The 22,183-nt window shown below is 44.8% G+C and overlaps 1 protein-coding gene across 2 annotated transcripts in view; it reads left to right on the plus strand.

Annotated features, from left to right (window-relative positions):
- ADAMTS13 (ADAM metallopeptidase with thrombospondin type 1 motif 13) overlaps positions 1 to 22,183 on the plus strand; it is a 447,185-nt gene that overhangs the window by 115,701 nt on the left and 309,301 nt on the right. For both annotated transcript variants that reach the window (XM_069609349.1, XM_069609350.1), the window contains exons 6-8: positions 1,950 to 2,033; positions 7,176 to 7,300; positions 7,596 to 7,742. In XM_069609349.1, coding sequence (XP_069465450.1) covers positions 1,950 to 2,033; positions 7,176 to 7,300; positions 7,596 to 7,742 — 356 coding nt within the window. The remainder of the gene's footprint in view (positions 1 to 1,949; positions 2,034 to 7,175; positions 7,301 to 7,595; positions 7,743 to 22,183) is intronic.

Here is a 22,183-nt window from a genome sequence, read left to right on the forward strand (position 1 = left end):
ATGCTTTTTATATGTCTTACTCCCCACATCTCACAATCTCGATCCATTTTGAGTGAATAAGTGTGAGTGTACTGTGCTGTACTGCCCCTGTGAACAGCAGTGCCTTCAGCTGAAATGAGACTTGGGGGGGTCCCAATATTTAATATTGCTGTTCAGTTAATGGTTAACAGATTGTCAATACTTTCTGAAAGTGTTCACAAGAAGGAATGGAGTATAATTATAGGGGCAACATATTCTATAGTCTGGGTCTCTACATTAAGAACTTTCTGTCATCTTATGCAGGGATTTGAGTGGGCCAGGACTAGCCAGGGTAGAGCCCAGGAAGTCTCCCATAACGTTTTCTGAGCCAGGGAGCTGCTGGGGCTCCCTTCGCCTCCCACCACCCACAGGAGTGTGGCCAATGCGCTCAGGTGTCTGAAAGCGCGAACAAGGATTGTTTGCAAGCAGTGAAATAAACTTGCTTTCACTAATTGTAAAAGTACTTTGTTCAAACTTTCATACTCCCAAAGTACATAATAATCCCCATTGGTCCTTCAGTCTCCTAACAGCTTTTAATTATGTTGCTAAAACAATGTTTGGAGGGGCCGTTAAGTGTCTGAAAGCAGGAATGAGGAACATTTACAAGCAGTGAAAGGGGGTTGGCGGTTAGCCTATGAGTGAAGGGGCCGCAACAACACAAGAGATACAAAAACATATGAGTTAGTGACCAAATCCATCTTCTTACAGCAGAAGACGCGAACTTTGGGCATTAGCTCATTTGTTTTCAATGGTTCAAAAAAACGCAAGACCTATATACTATTTTGTCAGTTAATTGTTAATGTGTGCAGATGGTGAGCAGTAAAATGTTTTAAAATAAAATGTCGGGAGTTCCACACCTTGCATGGACATGCACAGCACAGTTCAGCACACGGCCACCATGTAGGCCACACCCTCTCATTACTGCCCTCCCTCGACTTCTTACCTCACTTAAAACACTGATCTTATGTTACAAGTCTGGTTCTGACTATAAAGAACAAGCTTTTTCTCCAAGGAATGCAATGTTCTGAAACACAGCAGTGAGTACTTAACTTCGTCGAGCTATCTTCCCCACCCAACTTTAAGCAACTATGACAATGTTGCCAGATATAAAATAAAAGGTGGGAAGAAAGGCAAAAGACTATTATTTGCCTTTCAGTCATTAACCACTGTAGTCATGAGTGTACATGTAAGTGTATTTTCACAAAACTGACCTGCAGAAGAGCAAAAAGAGCAATGAAAAATGATTGAAACATGTTGAGATAATATTAGCATTATTCTAGAAGGATGATCTTTGGTGGGTGCACCCCAGCAGGTGGAGTAAAGCTGTTCCTCAATGGCGCTCTCAGGATTCCGCTCACTCTTTAGGCAGAGTAAAGTGGCATGAGACACATTCAGTTATAGGCTGCAGTGTAGACATATCCTACAAACCTAGAGAAGGAGGTGCATGGTGGTAATTTATTGGATGATACTGAATTTTGGGCTTTGCCATGCTTCTGGTGTAGAAAGGATCCTTTTTGAGGTATCTAGTTGCCTAGACAGAACATCTCATCTTAAAAAGAGGGGACTTCGTAATGGTCATCCAGGTTTCACCGCATGATTTTTGAGTGGACAAAAAATAAACGAATTGTGGCAGGATCATGTTTGAAAGTGACACAGATCCGGAGGTTGTTCATAAATGAATAAAAACAATGAAACATCAGTAAGTAGGGAATCAGATATTCCCTTTAGATCAAATTGCTCAAATGATCCACTTAATGATAAGTGAATATTAATGGGACAGCTATATGCCCAGAGCTATGACGAGGAACGGTCATGAAGTGAGACTTGGAGGATTCTGTGTGGTGTGGAACGGGAGGTGAATTCATTTGGTGGTTGCCCATCGGAATCATGACCCATGAGCAGTGATAATGGACGTCTTCTCTCTTTGGCAGGGAGCAGAGCTGCTGCGGGATGTCTCCCTGGGCGAACACTTCCGCGTGCACCTGGTGCGAATGATTATTTTAACAGAACCTGAGGTATGTCCTTTCCTGGAGCATTGCATGTGAATGACATAGCTACCATTGTGAGTGGCAGAGCTGCGTGGTCAATTGACATCACAATGCCTGCTGAGTGCTTTGCAAGACGGCAGTTATAGAGGACTTGCATTGATCATGTATAAGTTATGTGGTGCTAGATCTGCAATGTGCCATTATAGCGCTGAGGTGCTTCCAGAGCGCCGCAGGGACCAACCGCTTGAGAGTATGAAAGGTCCTACCAAGATAAGAGAGCCCTGTGGGGTGTAGGATTTGTAGACCTTTTTATTTAAAACTAGAACGGTCACCAGGCTACCATATTTCAGGAAACTGTCTACATACATCATGGAGCGGGCTATTCTTTTCAAATAGTGCAAACTATGAAGTGTATCTCCGTAAGGCACTTGGACTTCATTGCCTGGAAAAGAGGATGCTAAAATGCTCCAGGGCAATGAACGCTATCTCACACTGCCTGAACATGTGCCCCCTGCCTGCACAGGCAGGTGCAGATGAGCTCTGATAGATCTCTGGCAACAATAGAGTCATCACACTCCCCTCTAACAAGGAGAGAGTGGTCATCCCACTCTCCTCCACCATTAAGAGAATAGTGGAAGCCCTGCCGCTCTCCTCCACCATTAAGAGAATAGTGGAAGCCATCCCACTCTTCCCACATAGGAGAGAGAGAAGTGGAAATTACCCCACTCTCTTGCAGCTAGGAGAGGTTAATGAAAGCCACCACAATCTCTTCCTCCAGTAAGGGAGTAGTGTAAGCCATCCCACTCTCCTCCACCATTAAGAGAACAGTGGAAGCCATCCCGCTCTCCTCCACCATTAAGAGAATAGTGGAAGCCATCCCACTCTTCCCACATAGGAGAGAGAGAGGTGGAAATTACCCCACTCTCTTGCAGCTAGGAGAGGTTAATGAAAGCCACCACAATCTATTGCTCCAGTAAGGGAGTAGTGTAAGCCACCCCACTCTCCTCCACCATTAAGAGAATAGTGGAAGGCATCCCGCTCTCCTCCATCATTAAGAGAATAGTGGAAGCCATCCCACTCTTCCCACATAGGAGAGAGAGAAGTGGAAATTACCCCACTCTTGCAGCTGGGAGAGGTTAATGAAAGCCACCACAATCTCTTCCTCCAGTAAGGGAGTAGTGTAAGCCAACCCACTCTCTCCACCCCACTTTCGGCCATCAAGAAAAGAGTAGTGACGCACTAAAAGCCATCACACTGTCCTCCACCTAGAAGATAGCAGTACATATGTCCCACTTGCTCCACCAATGAGATGGTAGAGAAAGCTATCGTACTCTTCCCCCCGCATATGTGTAGCGGAAGTCATCCCACGCCCCTTCAGCCAGGGAATTCAGCGGAAACCATGAAATGCTCCCCGTTCATGGGAAAGAGTAGTGTAAGGCACCCACGCTCTGCCACCAAAGAGAGAGTAGTGGAAGCTATCTCACTCCACCCATCCAGCAAGGAGTGAGTAAGGGAAGCCATGCTACACGACCCCACCCAGACTTTAGTGAAGCCACCTGCCCTCCAATTCCCAGGGGATACTGCCCTTCTCTTTCCTGGCCCCCAAAATCCTACACACTTTGCTTATATAGGGTCCTTGTGGCTGAAGGCTTGAGAACACTGTTAAATGGAGGCGGGCCACATTCATAGGGTCTCATGAGTGAAGCGCATTGATCCGAGGCACGTAACTGGTTCTGCGCCGGCTAGAAGCGTTATGGGAATGGTCAGGTTCTATGGGACATGGGACCCCTCCCCGCCCCCCGCATACTCACACCTCACATTCCTTTTCTTTTTTTGCAACAATCTTATAAGGTTTCAACAATATACAAATAATTCAAGGACCACTAAGCTTGAACAATACATTTGGAAAAATATCACAAACAGTACAACGCAGGGCATTCCTAGGAGTACTAAACTACATCACTAGAGGCCATTTGTGCAGTACCTGGTGCCTAGTAGGTATACTGTTGCACAGCTAGAAGGAAGAAGGCACTGATGCAGGATAACAGGATTTAAACATTAGAAAAAAGGTGCTGATTGTTCATTAAGTGTATAATTAATTGAAGGTTAACCAGACAGCCGTGTAAAATTGCTTACACGATTCTCTTTCACACAATATCTCTTCACTCCTGAATCCAACGTCTATATTTGGTTTCCTTCTTGCCTTCTTCCATATTTGTCTCTTTTCCATGGCTTGGCCCCGCCATAGCCACAGTGCCTCATAGCGGTTTAGGAGGGTAGTTCTGTGAAGTCGGGGAGTGTGGTGACCTGAGCAGTTTCTAGGAACACTTTTACCTAACACCAAATCCAAACTATTGAGTGCCCCGATCCAAAACTGCACATTTTGTTCACAATCCCACAACACGTGCGTTACAGTGCCAATGGATTGTGAGTATCTCCATCAGATGTTGAGGGGGTCCAATATAGGCTAAACAGAATATTTCATTGGATGAACTTCAGTCTGAGATCCAACTTGTAAGGCATGAACCTCTTTTTCTGCTGTTATATTTTCCCTTTATTCAGTGGTCTGCAGCTCTTGATTCTCCAGATGTTTTGGACTACAACTGTCATGATAACTCACCATATAGTGGCTCAGGCTAATTAGAGCTACAGTCCAAAAGATCTGGTGAGCCAACGATTGCAGACCCCGGCTCTTGTTCCAGTTCTGGGTGTTTCCTTTGTCGATCCCATTTACCCCTGAGAATCGTTGGACTAATCTGGCCTTTCAGCAGTGTAGTTACTGGCGAAGGATTGTATCTAAGCATTGTATGTAGTGCAGGCTTTACTAGTGTGGCAATTGACTGTTTGGTCAGGACTCTTTGAAGCATGTCTTTTAGAATTCTGTACATCGCTTTCTATCTTCTTGGAAGCCCAAAGCAGGTCAGCAAGTCAACACATTAAATCCTTATTCAATCCCCCCTTACATCACCAAACATCTGTATACCCGTTGATAGCCAGGCCCTCCAGAAAATCTTCTGTTTTGGAACTTTATTGCTCACTATTGGCCTGAGTAGGCCTTGCAGTTGTGTCCTTTGTGCTGGCCGGTGGACATGGAGGGGAGGTCACTTTTGCCTGTGGCCTTTTTTTGGGGTGGGGGTTACGCTCCAACTCCTGTCATTGGCTGTGGCTTTAGTGGCGCCGGTTGGTGTTGGTGTTGTGGAGGTAAAGGCAGCTTCTGATGGTTCCTGGGTGTCTTGCTTGCCTGTTGGGAGAACACAAGAAAATGTGCGTCAGTACATCGATGGTAATGTGGCTGGTGAGATGACATGTACTGTCACTTGTACTATAGGGTCACAGGGTGTTAGGCCTCCAGAGGGACATGCCTCATCTGACTGGTAGTATGGCAATCTCCTGCATTGATTGTAGGTGGCAATATGGTCGGTGTGGGGGACCTGCTTTGCTGGGAGTGTCCAGTCCTGTGCATCAAAGTCCTACATGGTCACATGTGCACATGTGGGTCAGGATGGCTTTTGCATGGTTATCATGTAGTGCCGTCGTTAGTGGGTGACCTGCTAGTTGTGGTGGAATCATGTTGACATGATGTTGGACATCACTGTATACATGTGGGCCTTTGTGCGACTTTTCATTTGCTGTGGTTGTTAGTCTGACATACACGCCCAGTGAAGTTTGTTGCTGGACATGCGCTACTTGTTTGGTACCATGCTTGCTGTTTTGACTGCATGGGAGATCAATGTGCGGGCAAGGGGTGGATGTGATGTGCACTGCAGAAGTGCATTAGTCCTTGTTACTTGCAGTGCTATGGTGGGACTTTACTACGTCATGCTGCTTGGTTGTCATGTGAGGGGTATCACAGCTTCATTGACGTATGTTTTTATGGCCTGCACTGTCACGTGGCTGGGTCATGCATTGTCAGGGTTGAGGTCGCATGGAAGCATGACTGTATGTGCCTGAGTAAATGCCATCAGTGTTGTTCTGCAGCGGGACCATCATTTACTCATGTACTCACCAGATTCCCCCTGGCTGCTGGCTCCGATCTCAGCCGATCCCACACCCTCTATGCCGACTATGTGGCAGATGCCACTGACCATCTCCTCCCATGGGGTCAGCTGTAGTGGCTCACCGCTTCCTCCTCCAGTGGCAGCCGTCTCCCTGCGGTGGTTCGCAATCAGGCTGTGGACTCTGGACTTGTGGTCATTCCAACGTTTTTTCATGTCCTCTGTGTCACGTGGATGTGGGCCACCACAGTGTCCCGGATTTTGCCCCAGATTGCATTTTTCCGGTTTTGGCTGGTCTTTCTGTGTTGGGCCCCATACAGTTCTTCGGAGTATACCACCGCCTGCTCCGCCAGTACAGTGAGCTCAGTGAATTTCGGTTTGTGCATTTTCATACCCGGCACCCTGGACTTGCCCTTCCCTGATGACATAATTCCAGTTGTCTCTGGGACTGGATGGCACTCCTTCACCCTGATGTTTGACAGGTTGCGTTTTTCCAAATGGCCACCACATTGCTTCCTTTTCACGCAATGATGAATTTCCGCTGACGGAAATTCCCCTGATTTACCCGCAGGTAACAGTAATTCCGCTGATTATTGGTGGAATTACCAACGCTTGCTCTGTTTTCAGTGGTAATTCTGCTGGACAGAATGACTGTTACCGCCAATGGTGTGGACATGCGACCGCCATCTTGTGATGCAGCAGAAATTCCACTAGACACCAAAGCGGTAATGGTTATTCTGCAGAGGAGGAATTACTGCTGATTCTGAGACATACTCGTAATGCAGGCCATAGTTTCTTTATAGCTGCCCTAGAGGAGTTCTTACTGACATGCCCTCTCAATTCTTACAAATATAACCATTTCATATTTCGACAGATTCAACAGGCCCCAACCCAGCCCTCCACTCTGGGGGACCGGTTAAACTTCCAGAGTTCCAAAATGTCTTTGTTTGCACATGTGAGAGCCTTATATAACCACAGGCGTGTGGGACTATCACTGGACTGCACTAGCGACCTTGGGACAAAGTTGACACAGCTGCCCTCTTAAGCTCCTGTGCAGTTTTCTGGGTTATTGACTTGTAGCTTTGTAGACCTTACACTGTTTGCCTGCGTTGCTGTGCATCTCTTTATGTATGGCTGTGTTGTGCCATTTCCTTTACACTTCTTCTGTCCCCAGCCTGCAATACAGATTTCCAGGAACCTCACCTCCTCCCTGATCAGTGTCTGTGACTGGAGTAAGAAAGTGAACCCTCGGGCGGATTCTGACCCTGACCATGCTGACCTTGTGCTCTATGTGACCAGGTATCTAAGCTATGCTTCTGCAGGGTGGGGAGGTCTGCGGAGGATATAAAAGGATATTTGTTCACTCCTGGTTTCCCAAATATCCTTGCACTATATTCCTACTTTTCTTATTCATAAGAAGCTTGTGAATTCTATAAACCATGGCACAGGGAATGGAAACTCCAGCCCAAGAATCCAACCTGATACAGGGGCACTAAAGGCTTGCAGTAATATGAGTGTCGGGAACCTCACAACTCATTTCTTTGTGCATCTGTGTCTTTCCTTCATGTCATTCCTTGTTCCCTGCCTCTTTCAGGTTTGACTTGGTGTTACCCGATGGGAACCCACAGGTGCGTGGCGTGACTCAGCTGGGAGGGGTCTGCTCCAGTGACTGGAGCTGTGTGATCACTGAGGACACTGGCTTTGACCTGGGCATCACCATGGCACATGAGATCGCGCATAGGTAAGTCCCTGCAGCCCAAAAGGGGTTTGCCGAATTCTATGACTTACAAGGGGTGGTTGTTAGGAGGAATTCTCATTTCTATGCTAATTTCCTTCAACCTTACAGCCCCCCAGCTCTTTTACTGGACTTTATGACTTTTTACCTTTAACACTGGAGTGAGTGAGACATTTTAATCACTCTGTCATTTGTTATGGTCTGATTTGGATTATGTGTTTCCTTTTTTGTAAACTTGTTTTTAAGTTAAAAAATCGACTTTTCACAAAATCATTATTTACATAGTGTCAAAATCCATTCCAGTACAAATTCAGTATCTGACAATAGAAATAAAACAGCATTAAAAAATGAAAAAGAACAAATAACAAAATATTGTAAATATGCACTTTGCAAAAGAGAAAATTGTATAAGACCAAGACAACAACCTGAATAAAACAAAGTATCTAATCCTTAGATCAATGATAATTAATGAGTATGAAATACACAGGAGGTTTTTAACTCTTTTAAAATTCGCAATGAATATCATCTCAAAATCGAGAGAGAGAGCAAGCAGGCTTAAGAGCTTAGGCATAATTTGATTTTAGGTATTAATACTTAATTGGTGACATCTTAGACCCGATAGTAGCCTACTATTTTGTTTTCATTGGTATCTAATAAGATTGAACTCTTTCAGGACCTTTATAACTTCGACCGTCAGAAAGAGTTCATTCCCTGAGGCTAATCTCAACCAGAAGGTATTCGTTTCTAGAAACCACACGTTATGGACAAATCGTTGCAATCTTTGTACCTGCAGTTCCCAAATCCCTGGGTGTACGGATAAGAGATGTTCCATGGATTTTTTTTTTGGCCAAATCACATTTTTGACAGACATTGTTTGGAGTCTCTGCACCATATCTAATGTGCTGGATTTCCAGTGTGGGTATGATATTTAATCGAAATCTTAAAAAGTTGGATCTGGTCCTAGGGTCTGGTGACTTCTTTAGATAGGAAGGTAAAAAAGATCTTGGTTTATCAGTCAGAGTCATCGATGTAGATGTTTTTGCTAATCTCATCCTCTCAATCGTCCTTATCCAGTGCATTTTTTTCATAGATTCTTTGACCTTAAAAGGATTTTGGATAAGGGTTCCTATTGTACTGTCTGACTGTGTCAGTATCCCAGTTAATTTTTCTCTCAGCTTATTCAAGAAAGTATTTGCAGTTCGCTCTAATAGAACTGCCACAACCTCATATAGAGATGGTGAAGGTGGGTCAAGGATCAGCCTATATACGGATATCCATTTCCACTCCAACCAAGCGCTAAGAGAAATGAGACCCAATTCATAGCGTACATAAACTATTGGGACACAATTAGGGAGACCCAATGTTCGCCTCCAGAGTTTTGCTTCAATTCTATCTCAATTAATATCAAACGATTGGGAGTTGCTATCCAAGCCATAGAGGAGAGTTGGAAACATTTTTCCAATGTAAAATCTTATGGCCGTGACAATAGAGAATTTGCAGAAACTAATGAGAATTTATTTTCAATTGTGAACCCAGATTCAAAATCTTTGTCTCTAGGATTGATAGTAGATGGCTTTTAGTTGGAAACGCTCTTATCTGGGAGCCCAGGTAGGTAACCTCATTGACAATTGGGATAGTTTGTTTGTTCATACACCAGATTAATGATTTACTGACCTTTAAAGGATGTTTAAAAATCACGATTTTGGATTTATCAGGATTTATTTTCAGGTCATTAAGGTTTGCATACTCTAACAAAGCGTTGAGCTGCTGCTGTCAACCAATCTGCGTATGATCCAGTGTTACAATATCATCGGCATATGCCAACCAGTTTATCCTAACAGTTCCTATCTTGGGACTCACTAAGGCCACCTCTTGAAGCCATTGAGCTAGGTCTGACAGATATAAATTGAACAGAAAGGGGTCCACCAGACATCCCTGTCGGACCGCTCTTTCTATTCAAATAGTTTTCGAGAGTTCCCCATATCTGCTCATTCTGACTTGGAGGGTCAATTGTTTGTGCAGTTCTATGAGAATAGACATGAGGTTATCATTGTAGGCCCCATTGTTGCAGTTTTCCCAGAGGCAGTCCCTATTAATTGTATCGAATGCTTGGGACAAGTCGACCCAAGCTCCTAACAACGGGGTACCACTCTTTAAGAAGGCACCAGAACGGATGCAACTGAGCGCAAGACCATTGAGTGCAGTTGAGCGGCCTCTCTCAAACCCCTATTTGTTGTTTGGGGGATGATCACCTTGATTTTGGCCCATGTTTCTAGAGCCCTCAAAACTAATCCGGCAAAGATTTTTCCATCCGCATCCAAGAGTGAGATTGGGCGATAGTTCGAAGCTGCCAATCGATCTCCCTTCTTAGATTGGGATGATTATCGATCTTCTCCAGGATTCTAGAATCTGATGTGTCCCGATTATACTATCGAAGAAGGATTTTAGCACCCTAGCTCACAACATAGGGTTTGATTTAAGAATCTTATTGCTGAGGTCATTAGGCCCTGCTGATCTAGATGAGGATGATTTTTATTTTATTAAAGTGGTCACTTCTTCTAGCGAATTGTTCAAAAACTATTCTGAATTTATTCTGATCTTAAGATCAGTAGAGTCTGTAGGAACATATAACTTTGAGAAATCGTCCATCCAGACTTGCTCCTGGTTGACCACATCTTGCAAGGTGTTAGTGGATCTTTCCATCGATCTCACGATTGACCAGAAATTGTGCAATTTTTCTGGCAAACCGCTCTCAGCATCTCGTCCCCCTCTCTTTAGACTCTCAGAAATGTATGGGACCTAGCTCAATTCCTGTAATTGTTGTTTACCAGTCTTACTTCCTTTTTCAAGTCTTCAATATCCTTAGCTACTATTTTTAGATTTCTTATTCATTTCCTCTTGTATCTTTTTTTCTCTAAAATGTGTTCATTGGACCAATGTTTATGGTTATGAATTCGAGAAACTGGGGACTGGTCTGGTGGATTAAGATCCCATAGAAAGTTTACAAAGTGGCTAGGTTCACAAAGTTTTGACAAATCAGTCATATCACATATAATTTTTCTCAGCTTTTCATTGAGAACATGCCCCCCATTTTAAAACCTAGCCAGTCTATTACCCGCACTATTCACAACCAACTTCTGGGTGAAATAAGACTTTAAGACTTTACATGGCCCTCATTTATTTTAAAGGTAGCTTCTAAGATGGCATGGTCCCTCAGGGCCCCATTATTCATGGAAAAGTGCCTACATCTATCAAAAAGACTCTTATATACAAAGATGTAATCAATAATTGAAAAGCATGTTTCCCTTGTACAGGTTGGGGCAGCAAGGATGTCCCCAGTGATGTTCCCATTTAACACTGTTGGGGAGAATTCTCAGATATTTCCTAATTCCTCTCTACCCTAGAGACCCCCAGCACTTTTGCTGGACTCTAGGACTTTCACATTTTTAACCTGGAGAGAATGAGACCTTTTTCCCACTGCTGAATCTCCGAATTCGCCTCGACTAAAGAAGCCCTCCAAGGATGACTTCTCCCCTTGAGTTGGTGGGAGTAATCAACTCCAAAGTAAGTCACCTGGACATCCTCTCGGAGCTGGTTGAATTTCCACTGCATTCGCTGCTGGAACCGAATAGCCAGGGAGAGGAACACCAGATTGTGTGCGTTGCTTTTCAGATGGCTGAGAGCTCCAGGAAGATCCTCCAGACTCCCAGGAAGCAGGAGTGACCGAGCCTGAGCCACCTCAACCGAGTGCTGGACCCCAGAAGCAAGGAAAGCCCAACTCGACAGCCAGAAACCGCGGTGGTGCTTTTTGCGGTAGGCGCGAGAAGCTGAAACACTGAAGTGTCACTTGTTTCAAGATTGCCGGTTGCGATCGGTGACCGTCCCATTGTGGTACAGGAGTCCCCAGTAGTCCTCCCTCTTGTCCCCATGACTGAGGCCTGTGAACAAAAGGATCTGCAGAGCTGCACAGGAACAGGAGTCATCTGCTACATTTTTCTTCAACCTAAAGGTACTGTAAAGTCTGAGAGAACTTACCTCTCATTGTAGATTTGCTTGCATCTTCTACTTCACAAGTCTCCCGGCTTGCGGCCCTGCATTTGATTCTTCTTTTTCACCAAAGACTTCTAAAAACATTGTGCAAAGGCTTTTTCTCACCCGCAAGAAGTGCTTCAGTTCACATAGACTTTTGCCCATTGGCATTGTCTTAGCCTGGTTCCCTGAATGACTCTTCTCTCCTCTGTTATTGTGTTGCACCTGTCCTTCCAGGAAGGGGTTAACTCAATCTGCATTGGGGGTCCAAACGTATGTGTATGCTTGAAGAATATTTGTGATCTCTTGTTTGTTCTAATAACTCTTTCTTTTGACACTCTCACAAGCCTTTACTGATTCTGAGAAACTTAAGTGAGTATTTATGAAGTGTATTTGAGTTTTGCTATTTTATTGCTCCCTTCTGAAGAAGGCTTTGTTTTAAATGACTGGTAAATAAATTAATAATTGTTTTATCAAGAAACCTTGAGTATCAGTGTTTATTTGAATACTTGTCACTGTGAACCTCTGTGCAACTACCCTACTGCTCACATTGACCCCTCTTGAGATAAGCCTGTATACTCGTCCGCACTACCAACCTGTGTAGTTCAGACTTATACCAAAGGCTGGGTCCCTATTGCCAGGAGGCTAAGTTTGTTGTAGTGCACCCAAAGGGTACTACCCCAAATCTTTACCTAACAACACAAATAGGTCCAATCCCATCAAAAGGTTTCGCCATGTATCCCCATTTTGTGTGGTAGGTTTACATCTGGAGAACATCCAATAAAGGGGATTTCTGGGGGTTCCAATAGGTGTTTGTTACTATGCAATTCAAATTACCACCTTCCCTGCCCGATTCAACTCTTAACAACCAATATGCCAGGTATCCCACCGGAGAGCAGTGAGGATTGTGAAAATGCCCTGTTTCTTCAGGCAATTCATAGACCCCCTGCTGGGCATCCTATCCCTTCCCCACTGCCAATTGATGGAATGTAGGAAAGCCATCTAACCCAAAGGGGGACTTTAGCCAAGTTTCCTGAAACAGTACTAGGTCAAAGTTCTCAAAAATGTAACTCCTCTTGATTTCACCACAAAATGAGTTGTGACCCCTTGTGTTCCAGGATAGTACCTTAATGGTATCTCTGACTAAAGTATCTGCCCCGGAAAACGTAACTTCAGGAAAATTTGGGAGACTATTTCAGGGACCATGGCCCATACAATTCTGGCAGGGGTGGGGATCTTCATGTTGCTTTGTCTATTTTGTGATATATCATGTTTCAATATATGTGGGGGGCCTACATTTGCTGTTACTGGTTGTTCTTGTGATACTGTGAAACCCCTCTTTACCCATTCCACATCAGTTTTCAGGATGGTTTCAATCCCCAGTCTTGACTTCATGACCAATTCAACGATGTCTGTGACTGGAGTAAATGGAAATCTGACACAGTTTGTCTGCTGACGTAAAGAATTTCAGATCCGGAATGACTTTCATTAATGAGAGTATGTTGCTCCTATTCAACAGGGTTCTTGTTTTATTATCCAAGACTGTCCTTGAAATGAAAACCTTCAGTCCCCATTTCTACACTTTGACCTGGCTTTTATTTCCTATTGGGACAGTCATACCAACATTCGGCCTTGGACCATGAGCCAATGGGGCCTGGATTCCAGATGTAAAGTGCTTTTCCATGTTATATTCCTTGACTTATCGGCTGCCTTTGACATGGTGGACCATGCAGTGTTATGCAACCACCTAGCGTCTGCCGCCCATTTCTCACGTGAAGCTATAGCCTGAGTACAATCCTTCCTAGCCAACCGTACGATGAGAGTGTTCTCCCCTTAGCCTCAGCGGACCCAATACAAATCACCTGTGGCGTCCCACAAGGTTCATGTGTCTCCCCCCACAATGTACAACATCTTCACTAAGCCACTCTTCGACAAACTTGACAGACTGGGGGTAACTTTATGCGGACGACACGCAGATCCTCATACCACTATCTGGGAACTTTGTCGAAGACACAGCTCTAGTAAACAAGATTTACCTCCTCATTCAGGCATGGATGGCCACCCACGGCCTCTGCCTGAATGATGACAAAACAGAGATACTGATCCTGGGTTCCGACTCTAACCTTAAAAAACTTAGCCCTAATTATCTCGCCTTCAACATAGATGACAATATAATTAAAGTGGCAACCGAGGTAAAACACTAGGTTTCTACCTCGACTCTACATTATCTCTCAAAAAACAAGTTAATTCCCTAGCTTCCTCCACAGCTTACACCTGCAAATTAATTAGGGCTTGCAGACCTTACCTCTCCAAAACCAATTGTATTACACTAGCTAATGCCTTAGTAATGTCCAAACTGGACTACTGCAACGCCCTTTATGCAGGCGCCGAAAAACTGTCATAAATAAAATGCAAATACTACAGAACAATGCTCTTAGAGCAGCCTTGGACACACCCCGCAGAGCTCACATATCCAACATCAGGAAAGACCAGCACTGGTTAAAAATCAGTGACAGAGTTCTCCTCAAGATGTTATCCCTCACCTATAAAGGTCTGAACAATACTGCACCCCCCCTATATCTCGGCCAGACGGACTAGAAAATCCTCTACTCACCACACTAGGGCCCCTAACCACCTCCGACTTGAAATACCCAGATTTAGATTAACAAAAGCAGGTGGAGCAAGTTTCCCTGTCAGAGCTGCCCGTGCCTGGAATGCACTCCCCACCGCACTGAGAGCCAACCTACCCTACACTAGATTTAGATGTAACGTGAAAAGTTGGCTCTGGACTAATGATGACTTACAATCTGTGCCTTTGTGCTAGGCCCGGATTTTTTATCTCATTTAATGACCATGATACTTCTGAAACCTGACATCAGACCATCTCATATAGGGACCTGTATCTTTTATCTTGTATTCACAGCTTGGATATTTTGTATACCTGTATTGCAAATACATTAATAACACATGTAATGTATCTTTTGTATCTTCTGTATGTATCCTATGTATGTAACCTAAGCTTAAGTATTCTTGTGACTGCTGCGCCCGGCTACCCCTGGGTTTGGAGCGCATTATCAAATAATAAACTAAACTAAACTATTTGTGGAGGTTCTTTCCCATTTTCTTCGGTTTGCTCCTGATTGGATGAGGGGCGCTCACTTAGCCTGGCTTGTGACTTTTGATCCGATTGATCCCCTGGGGATACGGCACCTATGTTCGTCTTAGTTTCGGCCTGTTGCTTGGCCCTTAGAATGATCGGAGCAATCTTTAGTGGTTGTTGATAAATTTCCGTTTGGATCCCCACTGTAGCTTTTAGTATCTCCGGACTGGTGATCTGCTTCCCCAACTTCTTGCTCTTGTCTTGCTTAGTTTTCATTTTTCCTCCCAAATCCGATTGGAGTTTGGACCCCTTCTTTCTGCTTTTATCATCTTCATCTAAGGTCACCCCTTTCAACTTCTGAATGAACTGATTGATATCCACACTCCGTTTTTTTCTTCTTTGTTTGTGGCCACTAGTTAGACTGGCCTCAACAGAGACGTTTGGTGCAGCTTTCTTCAGGTTCAAGGAATGCTTCTTTCTTCTCTTTTTCGTTTTCCTGTTTGATTTTATTTGTAGCATCTTCGTTGTGGTTTTCAGACTTTGGCTCTCCGTGACACCCTCAGTATTGGAAATGGCATTATCATCTTGCTCGGCCAGTTGGGCCAGCCGAATACATTCTTTCAAAACAGACTCTGATAAAGGAGTATCGTCCATGATGTTATTATCTTCAATGAGGGACCCCATTCGCACCTTCTCCCAAGTTTGTCTTCAGAATCATTAGCTCCTCTTTTGTTCCCTCCCATTGGTGAATTAGGCCATCCATCTTCTCTGATTGGTTGCTAGATATAGAGCGAAACTCTGCCAATGCTTCACCTAGCGAGTCATTGACTGCAAAATTAAGGGCTACCAATGAGGATTTGTTAATTTCTAAATCCTTTGTGATTTCAAGAAGTATTCCAAGCTGTTTGTTGGCGGACCTCTGTTTTCAAATTTTCGAATACGTTTACAATGGAGCTTAAGACAAAATCTAAAGCTGTTATTGTCAGTGTTGCAATCTCATGTGCCCAATCCGACTCTGGTATATCGAAGGATCGTAGGAAATGTTCTAGGATCTCCACTTCCCCACCTATTGTCTGATTGTTAGTTCCCTGGATGTCATTCTGGAGCTCACACATCCTAGTGGTCTGGTGGTCGCCTGTTTATTGGTCTAAAGGGACTTCCTTCTCTTGGGACAGTTCTCTCAGTGGAAAGAAGTCTGATTTGGTATTTTTCATTGTGGTAGCCGTGAGTGTATATTCTAGATTCGGTACACAAATGTCTCTTACCATCTGATGTGATGGTATTGTTCCGCAGTTACTCGTAGTTGCTAATTTTCTCGCACCCCCGTGTCCGCTCCGGTGGGTAGTTGGTTATCGCTAGGGTATATACTTGGCAGTGGGTAAAATGTCCCATCCCCCAATTGGTAAGTCTTAAAAATTGTTCTTTCCACCGTAATAGGATTTCTTTCCCAGCCAACCGGTTCGTCTGGTTCCGGGGCTCTTAGATCTTCACCCTAAGCGGTTTTTTCGTAGATTATATGAGCGTGTCATTTTCTAATGCTCCACGTGCAGTTCAAGTTCTATTTTTACCCGGTTGCTCTCCCTCAAGTTACCAGACTTCACGCTTTCCACAGTCCAATGATGAATGTTCGATTCCTGCTCTCAGTACAGTCAAGGCTACATTCGAAGACCCAGAATCGCTCCACTTATTAGAGAGCTCTGGCGATAAAGAAAGTCACCTCGTACGGGTCAAAGGCCCTATGCCCACAGTCCCCGGCTGATTTGCAGTATCCAATGCTTGGTTTCAAAACAGTTGCTTGCCTGGTGTTAAGAGATTTACCCCAGCGTGGGTCAAAGGCTCTAGGCCCGCATTCCCTGCATGGGTTGAAGTTTCCAACTGTTTAATCGTGTGCTGATACGGTCAAATAAACTCCTGAAACACTATCAGGCTGGTTATTGGATCCAAGGATGTTTAAAGTAAATCCAATGTCGTATTGCAGAATGTAAGCGTGTTGCATGGAAAGCGTTTCATAAAAATACCAGGCTGAGTTATGAATGTTAGAGTTCTATGTTCTAACCTCAGAGAGGAGCGATGCTCACAAGCTTCGCAGACTTCGTTTTTCTTCTACGCAGTCTTCTCAATAGTATCAGTATCAATGTCATGTGCAAAGGAAATCAAATGCAAGTTAGCCTTAACTGGACAGTGGTGAGAGGAGGCTGCCCTGCTCGCACTGACTGCACCGACTCAGACTCACTCTGCGGCCTCATTCTGCGGCCCGCTCTGCTGCCCTGGTGAGGTTTTGTAGTGACGTTCACAGCCTACACAGCTGGTTGTAGCCAGTCCTGATTGGCTAGCTGGCTGTCCGGACAGCCACCCTGCTGTGTGATTGACAGCCTACGCTGTGCATGAATGGGAGAAACCTGCCTAAAAGGAGAGGGTTTCGCGACAGGAGCCAGAGTCGACCACTGGGAGAAATACCAGACGAAGAAACCGCTAACAAAGCTTGCTGCATCCTCGTGGACCTGTGAATTGCCCGGTGAAGCCCTGCTGCTGTGCTGAAACTGCTTTTTCAATTCGACAGAGAAGCTCCAGAATGGACGGCTTCACCCCTTGGGTTAGCAGGACAAACTAACCCTAAGACAAACTCCACTGGATCATCTTCCCCCGACTGGCTGTACTTCTTCACCGCTGCAAGAGCCGAGTGCCAGGGGTCGAGTAATCCGTAGTCGAGTGAAACGTCTGAAACGTCTGAAATACGGCTAGAAGCTCCTGGAGTCTCCTAAAGACCCTCCAGAAGCAGGATGACCAGAGCTTGAGTCCCCTAACCAGAGTGCAGGACCCAAGGAGTGAAGGAAGCCCAACAAGTAACCGAGATCCGCAACGGTGCTGTTTACTAAGCGCTGAAACCGCAAATTGCTGCTGAACAAAAAAGAGCTCGTAGCTGCCGGTGACCTCCCAAGTACCACCGCAGGAGCCCTCCAGGCATCTTCCCTCTTTTCCCCATGACTGAGGCTCAGGAACACAGGGTCTGCACCGCTGTGGCAAGACAGAATCCAACTGGACCACTCTTCTTCAAACCAGAGGTACTCTTTAGACTTGGGTTACTTACCTCAATGGGCCTCATTACGACTCTGGTGTGGTCGGCACGGCTTCCGCTGGAGTCGTTTATTTACCGGCACACGGCTTCGGGGACTTACCGGGGCATTCCATCCCCGGCGTACCCAGTAAATCCCTGAACCCGAGTGCCAGTAAAAAGTGCCCCACATTCCCATTTGACCCCTAAAGGGCTCAATGGGAATGGGGAGGATGGTAGCTCCGGCACTGTTAATTACGATACCGGTGCTACCGTCAAGGTTTGCTCGCGGGTGCCAGTTGGCGGGCAGAAAGGCACTCACAAGCAGAACTCGTAGTATGGTGGTACAGTAGCAACGGTGCCGGTAAGCGGCACCGTTATTTCCGTACCGCCATACTTGTAATGAGGCCCATTGTCTTTTAGTGTGCTTTTCTCAGTTGGGAATTGCAGTGGCTTACCTTTAGAGTTGATTCCAACTCTTTTCACAGGCTTAACGCTTGTGACCCTACAAGTGATTTATTTTTTAACAAACTCTCTAACCTTTTGCAATACTTTGATTCTAAGAAGTGCCTCAGCTCCATAGACTGTTTCAAGTTGACTTTGGCTGTCCTGGCTCCCTGCAGACTCTTCTAGCCCACTGACTGATATTGTTTGCCCCTCATAGGTGGTAACTTGTTTTAGACTGTTACTGCTGGGAAAGGCTTGTCTAGATTTCATTGGAAGCTTTAAGTGTCCTCACATATATTGAGAACGTGTTTAACCTTTTCCTTCCTTAAATTTTTCCTTTCTGCAACCTCAGAATCTGCAAAACGCCATCAATGTCCTTGTGATTGAAGTCACCTCAGGGTGTAGGGATTGTGTAACAAGCATATCCAAAGATTATCCACTAACTTGTTCTGATTCTGAAAAGTAATTTTAAAGTGTATTTACATTGTTACATAAATTGCCTTTTTAAAGAATGCTTATTTAAAAATGTATGTTAATTAAATAAATAACTATTTATAACAGAAACCATGAACGTAAGTGTTACTTGTATGTTCGAATTTCATTTGTACAGCTCTACAGCTCACATTTAGCTCTCTTGAGATAGGACTGGCTGCTCAGTCACATTACCAACTTGCGTAGTACAGTCACATACCAAAAAGTGGGTTACCTAATACCAAGCAGATAAGTGTTGTGTAGTCTCAAACAGTGTGACTGCACCATTTCTTAACTAACAGTGGTCCAAGCCCACCCGATCTGAACTGTTCGGACACCACTACCCCATACAATGCAGCTGTAGAAGTATATAGTACACACAATTTGCGAAGCACCCATGGTCACACTGGAGAGCACCTAATGCTATCGAGTTCCTTCCAGGTGTGCCAAGCCATTCCAGCTTTTGAACAAAACAGAATCAGGCTGCTATAGAGGTAAGGTTGGTGTAGCAAGTACAGTATACTCCCAGCCGCATTATTGAGGTATTGTCCAACACAGAAATAGGCAAATGTGGATAGCAAATTCTTTGCTGCGTTAATTCTGGGGCAAGTTCAGCAATGGCCAGTGAAAAGGGACGGTTACATAAGGTCCAAACAGGTTTTTGGAGGAACACAACAACCGATTGTAATGGGATCCTTATGTACTGCTTGCAGACTTTGGCTTGAAGTAAACATTGACCCCCCCCCATATATATGGTATCACTGGATCTTTCTATAGCCTTTGATTCGGCGGACCAGAATCTATTATGGGCCAAATTATATAAGTGGGGCATGCCACTAGGAAAATGAAATATTTTGAACTATCTTCATTCAGGGACATCGATCCAGGTAAGGTTAAATAATGAATGGGATATGTCAAGGAAAATAGACACGATCTGGACTGCGCATGGTGCGTGTTGGCACCCTGCCTTTTTAACTTGTAGGTAGAGAAAATAGGTGATGTCTTAGAGAAGGTGTCCTTCATAACCCCCCCCCCCCCTTCATAACCCTTAAAATCGCTGGGATAAAGTTATCTTGGCTAGCTTATGAATATGACTTTTTCCTTTTTGACATGACACCAATTGGCCTCCAATGCATAATAGTAGCCCACTTTATGGGGAATAAGAAATAAAAAATCAATATTTCAAAAACCAGAGTAATGCAACACTGCCGGAAAGACAGGGAGTGCAAATATGTGGTTCATTAATCATGTTAAATTGGGAGTCGCTGTTCTGCACAAAGTATAGATCCTTTCCTAATCAATACTATGCGTCGGCTGGGGATAAACAAAGGGGGGTGACTATATTGATCGCTAGAGACGTCCCGTTCCTGCCAGGAGGGATACTTAGAGATGCAGAAGGAAGATATTTGCTGGTGAAGGGCCCTCTGAGGTCCAACCCTATAACCCTATAACCCTGTAACCCTGTAACCCTGTAACCCTGGTTTCGTTATATCTTCCCAATGACAACCAGCATGACTAGTTGATCTCTCTGCTTCCAATTCTGGCGGGATTTGTAGAAGGGGACCAATGCTTGGGGGTTGATTCCAACCTGACTGCAGACCCAATTGTGGAAAAGACCTTGCCCCTGGCCATTGGTGATTAAAGACGCTCCCTGGCCATAAAGAGGTTTCTCAGAGAGCTGTATGTGGTCGATATCAGGAGGCTCCTTCACAAAGTCGAGAAAGAGTTTACTTTTTATTCACATGTCCATGAAGGGTTTTCCTGAATCACCCTCCAGTTGGTTTCTTCTTCGCTAGTTCAACATGTGCCCAACACAACCATTGGTCCTATGTTATTCTCAGATAATTCTCTGGTTTCTCTAGACCTACGTCTCCCGGGTTCCCAACATAAGTTCAGGTGCGAGTGGCAGCTTTATAACCCGCTCCTTCAGGATAACATGCTTCAAAAGTAAATGCTAAGGTGATATCTAATTACTTCAAGGAGAACTGAGGGGAGAGGATGAGACAGAAGGTGGTGTGGAACGCGATGCAGGCGGTGGTGACAGGGGAATTCATCAGTCGCTCAGCAACCTATTTTGCGGCCAAGAATCGCAACAGGGAATTATTGGACGCCCAGGTGAGGGAATGTGAGATGACTCATGCTTGCGGTAATTCACGGATGGCATTGGCAGAGTTGAGGACTCAGAGACTGCCAACTCACTAATTTTCATAAGACAATCATTTGATTCCCATTCAAATAAAGCTAATAGGTATCTAGCATACAAATTGAAGAAACAGAAAACCAGGAACAGTGTCCACGCGATCAGGGATAGGAATGAGTACTTACATTCTCAGGGGGGAGAAACTCTAGTCCTTCGCTGAGTACTATGAATCAGAGGATCAACGCATCTTACTAGAGGCCCCTATAACACAAGAAGAGGTGGGATGGGCTATTGGCTCTCTTCGCAATCAGACAGCCTCTGATCCTGACAGGTTTCCCCCACCTTTTATGAAGCCTTTCAGGTGCAAATGCTGGGCCCACTCACCTCCCTGTTCAACTCATTCCTGGATTCAAAGGTGGTTACACAAACAATAGGCAAATCGTTTCTTTCCTTGTTGCTGAAGCCGGGCAAGGATGCCACACTTTGTGGATCGTACAGTACGATATCCCTTCTAAATATGGATGTGAAGATTTATGCAAGGTCTTAGCCTCGCTCCTGATGGGGTCTCTTCACTCCCTAATCCACCCTGAGCAGACGTAATTTATAAGAAGGATGTAGCACACACAAAAACACACGATGGCCCATTAATGCGATTGTGCCAGGGCTAGTGCGTGTGACCGTGTTGACCTTGTTGGCGCTAGACGCCGACAAGGCCTTCGACATGGTGGACTGGAGGTTCATCAGGTTGATTTTACAAAGGTTTGGGTGTGGCCCCAACTTTGTCCAATGGGTGATGGTTTGCTACCATCAATGGCCGCTATTCATGCTTCATTCTAATTCTTACGGGAACCCAGCAGGGGTGTCCCCCAACTCCTTTGGTCTATGCGCTCATGAGGGAGCCTTTGGAGGCTTGTATCCGGGTGGATCCACAAATCAGAGATATACATATCAGGGGTTGGAACATAAGGCTGCCCTATACGCAGATGATATTTTGCGCATGATGTCAGCGAAGCAGGAAACACTGCATGAGGAAATGGAGATGCTAGGTGAGTTCAAAGCTGTGTCAGGTTTTATGATTAACTTGGAGAAAACGAAGGGCTCAAACATATTGGAGTCAAGTGGTAACATGGCTATCATTTAGCAGGACTTCCCATTCCAGTGGGGGGGCAGGGAGCTGGATTACCTAGGGTTCAAACTGACCCCTGCAG

This window comes from Ambystoma mexicanum, chromosome 8 (assembly GCF_040938575.1).
Source record: "Ambystoma mexicanum isolate Mex_15411 chromosome 8, UKY_AmexF1_1, whole genome shotgun sequence".
In the NCBI taxonomy this organism is placed as follows: domain Eukaryota; kingdom Metazoa; phylum Chordata; class Amphibia; order Caudata; family Ambystomatidae; genus Ambystoma; species Ambystoma mexicanum.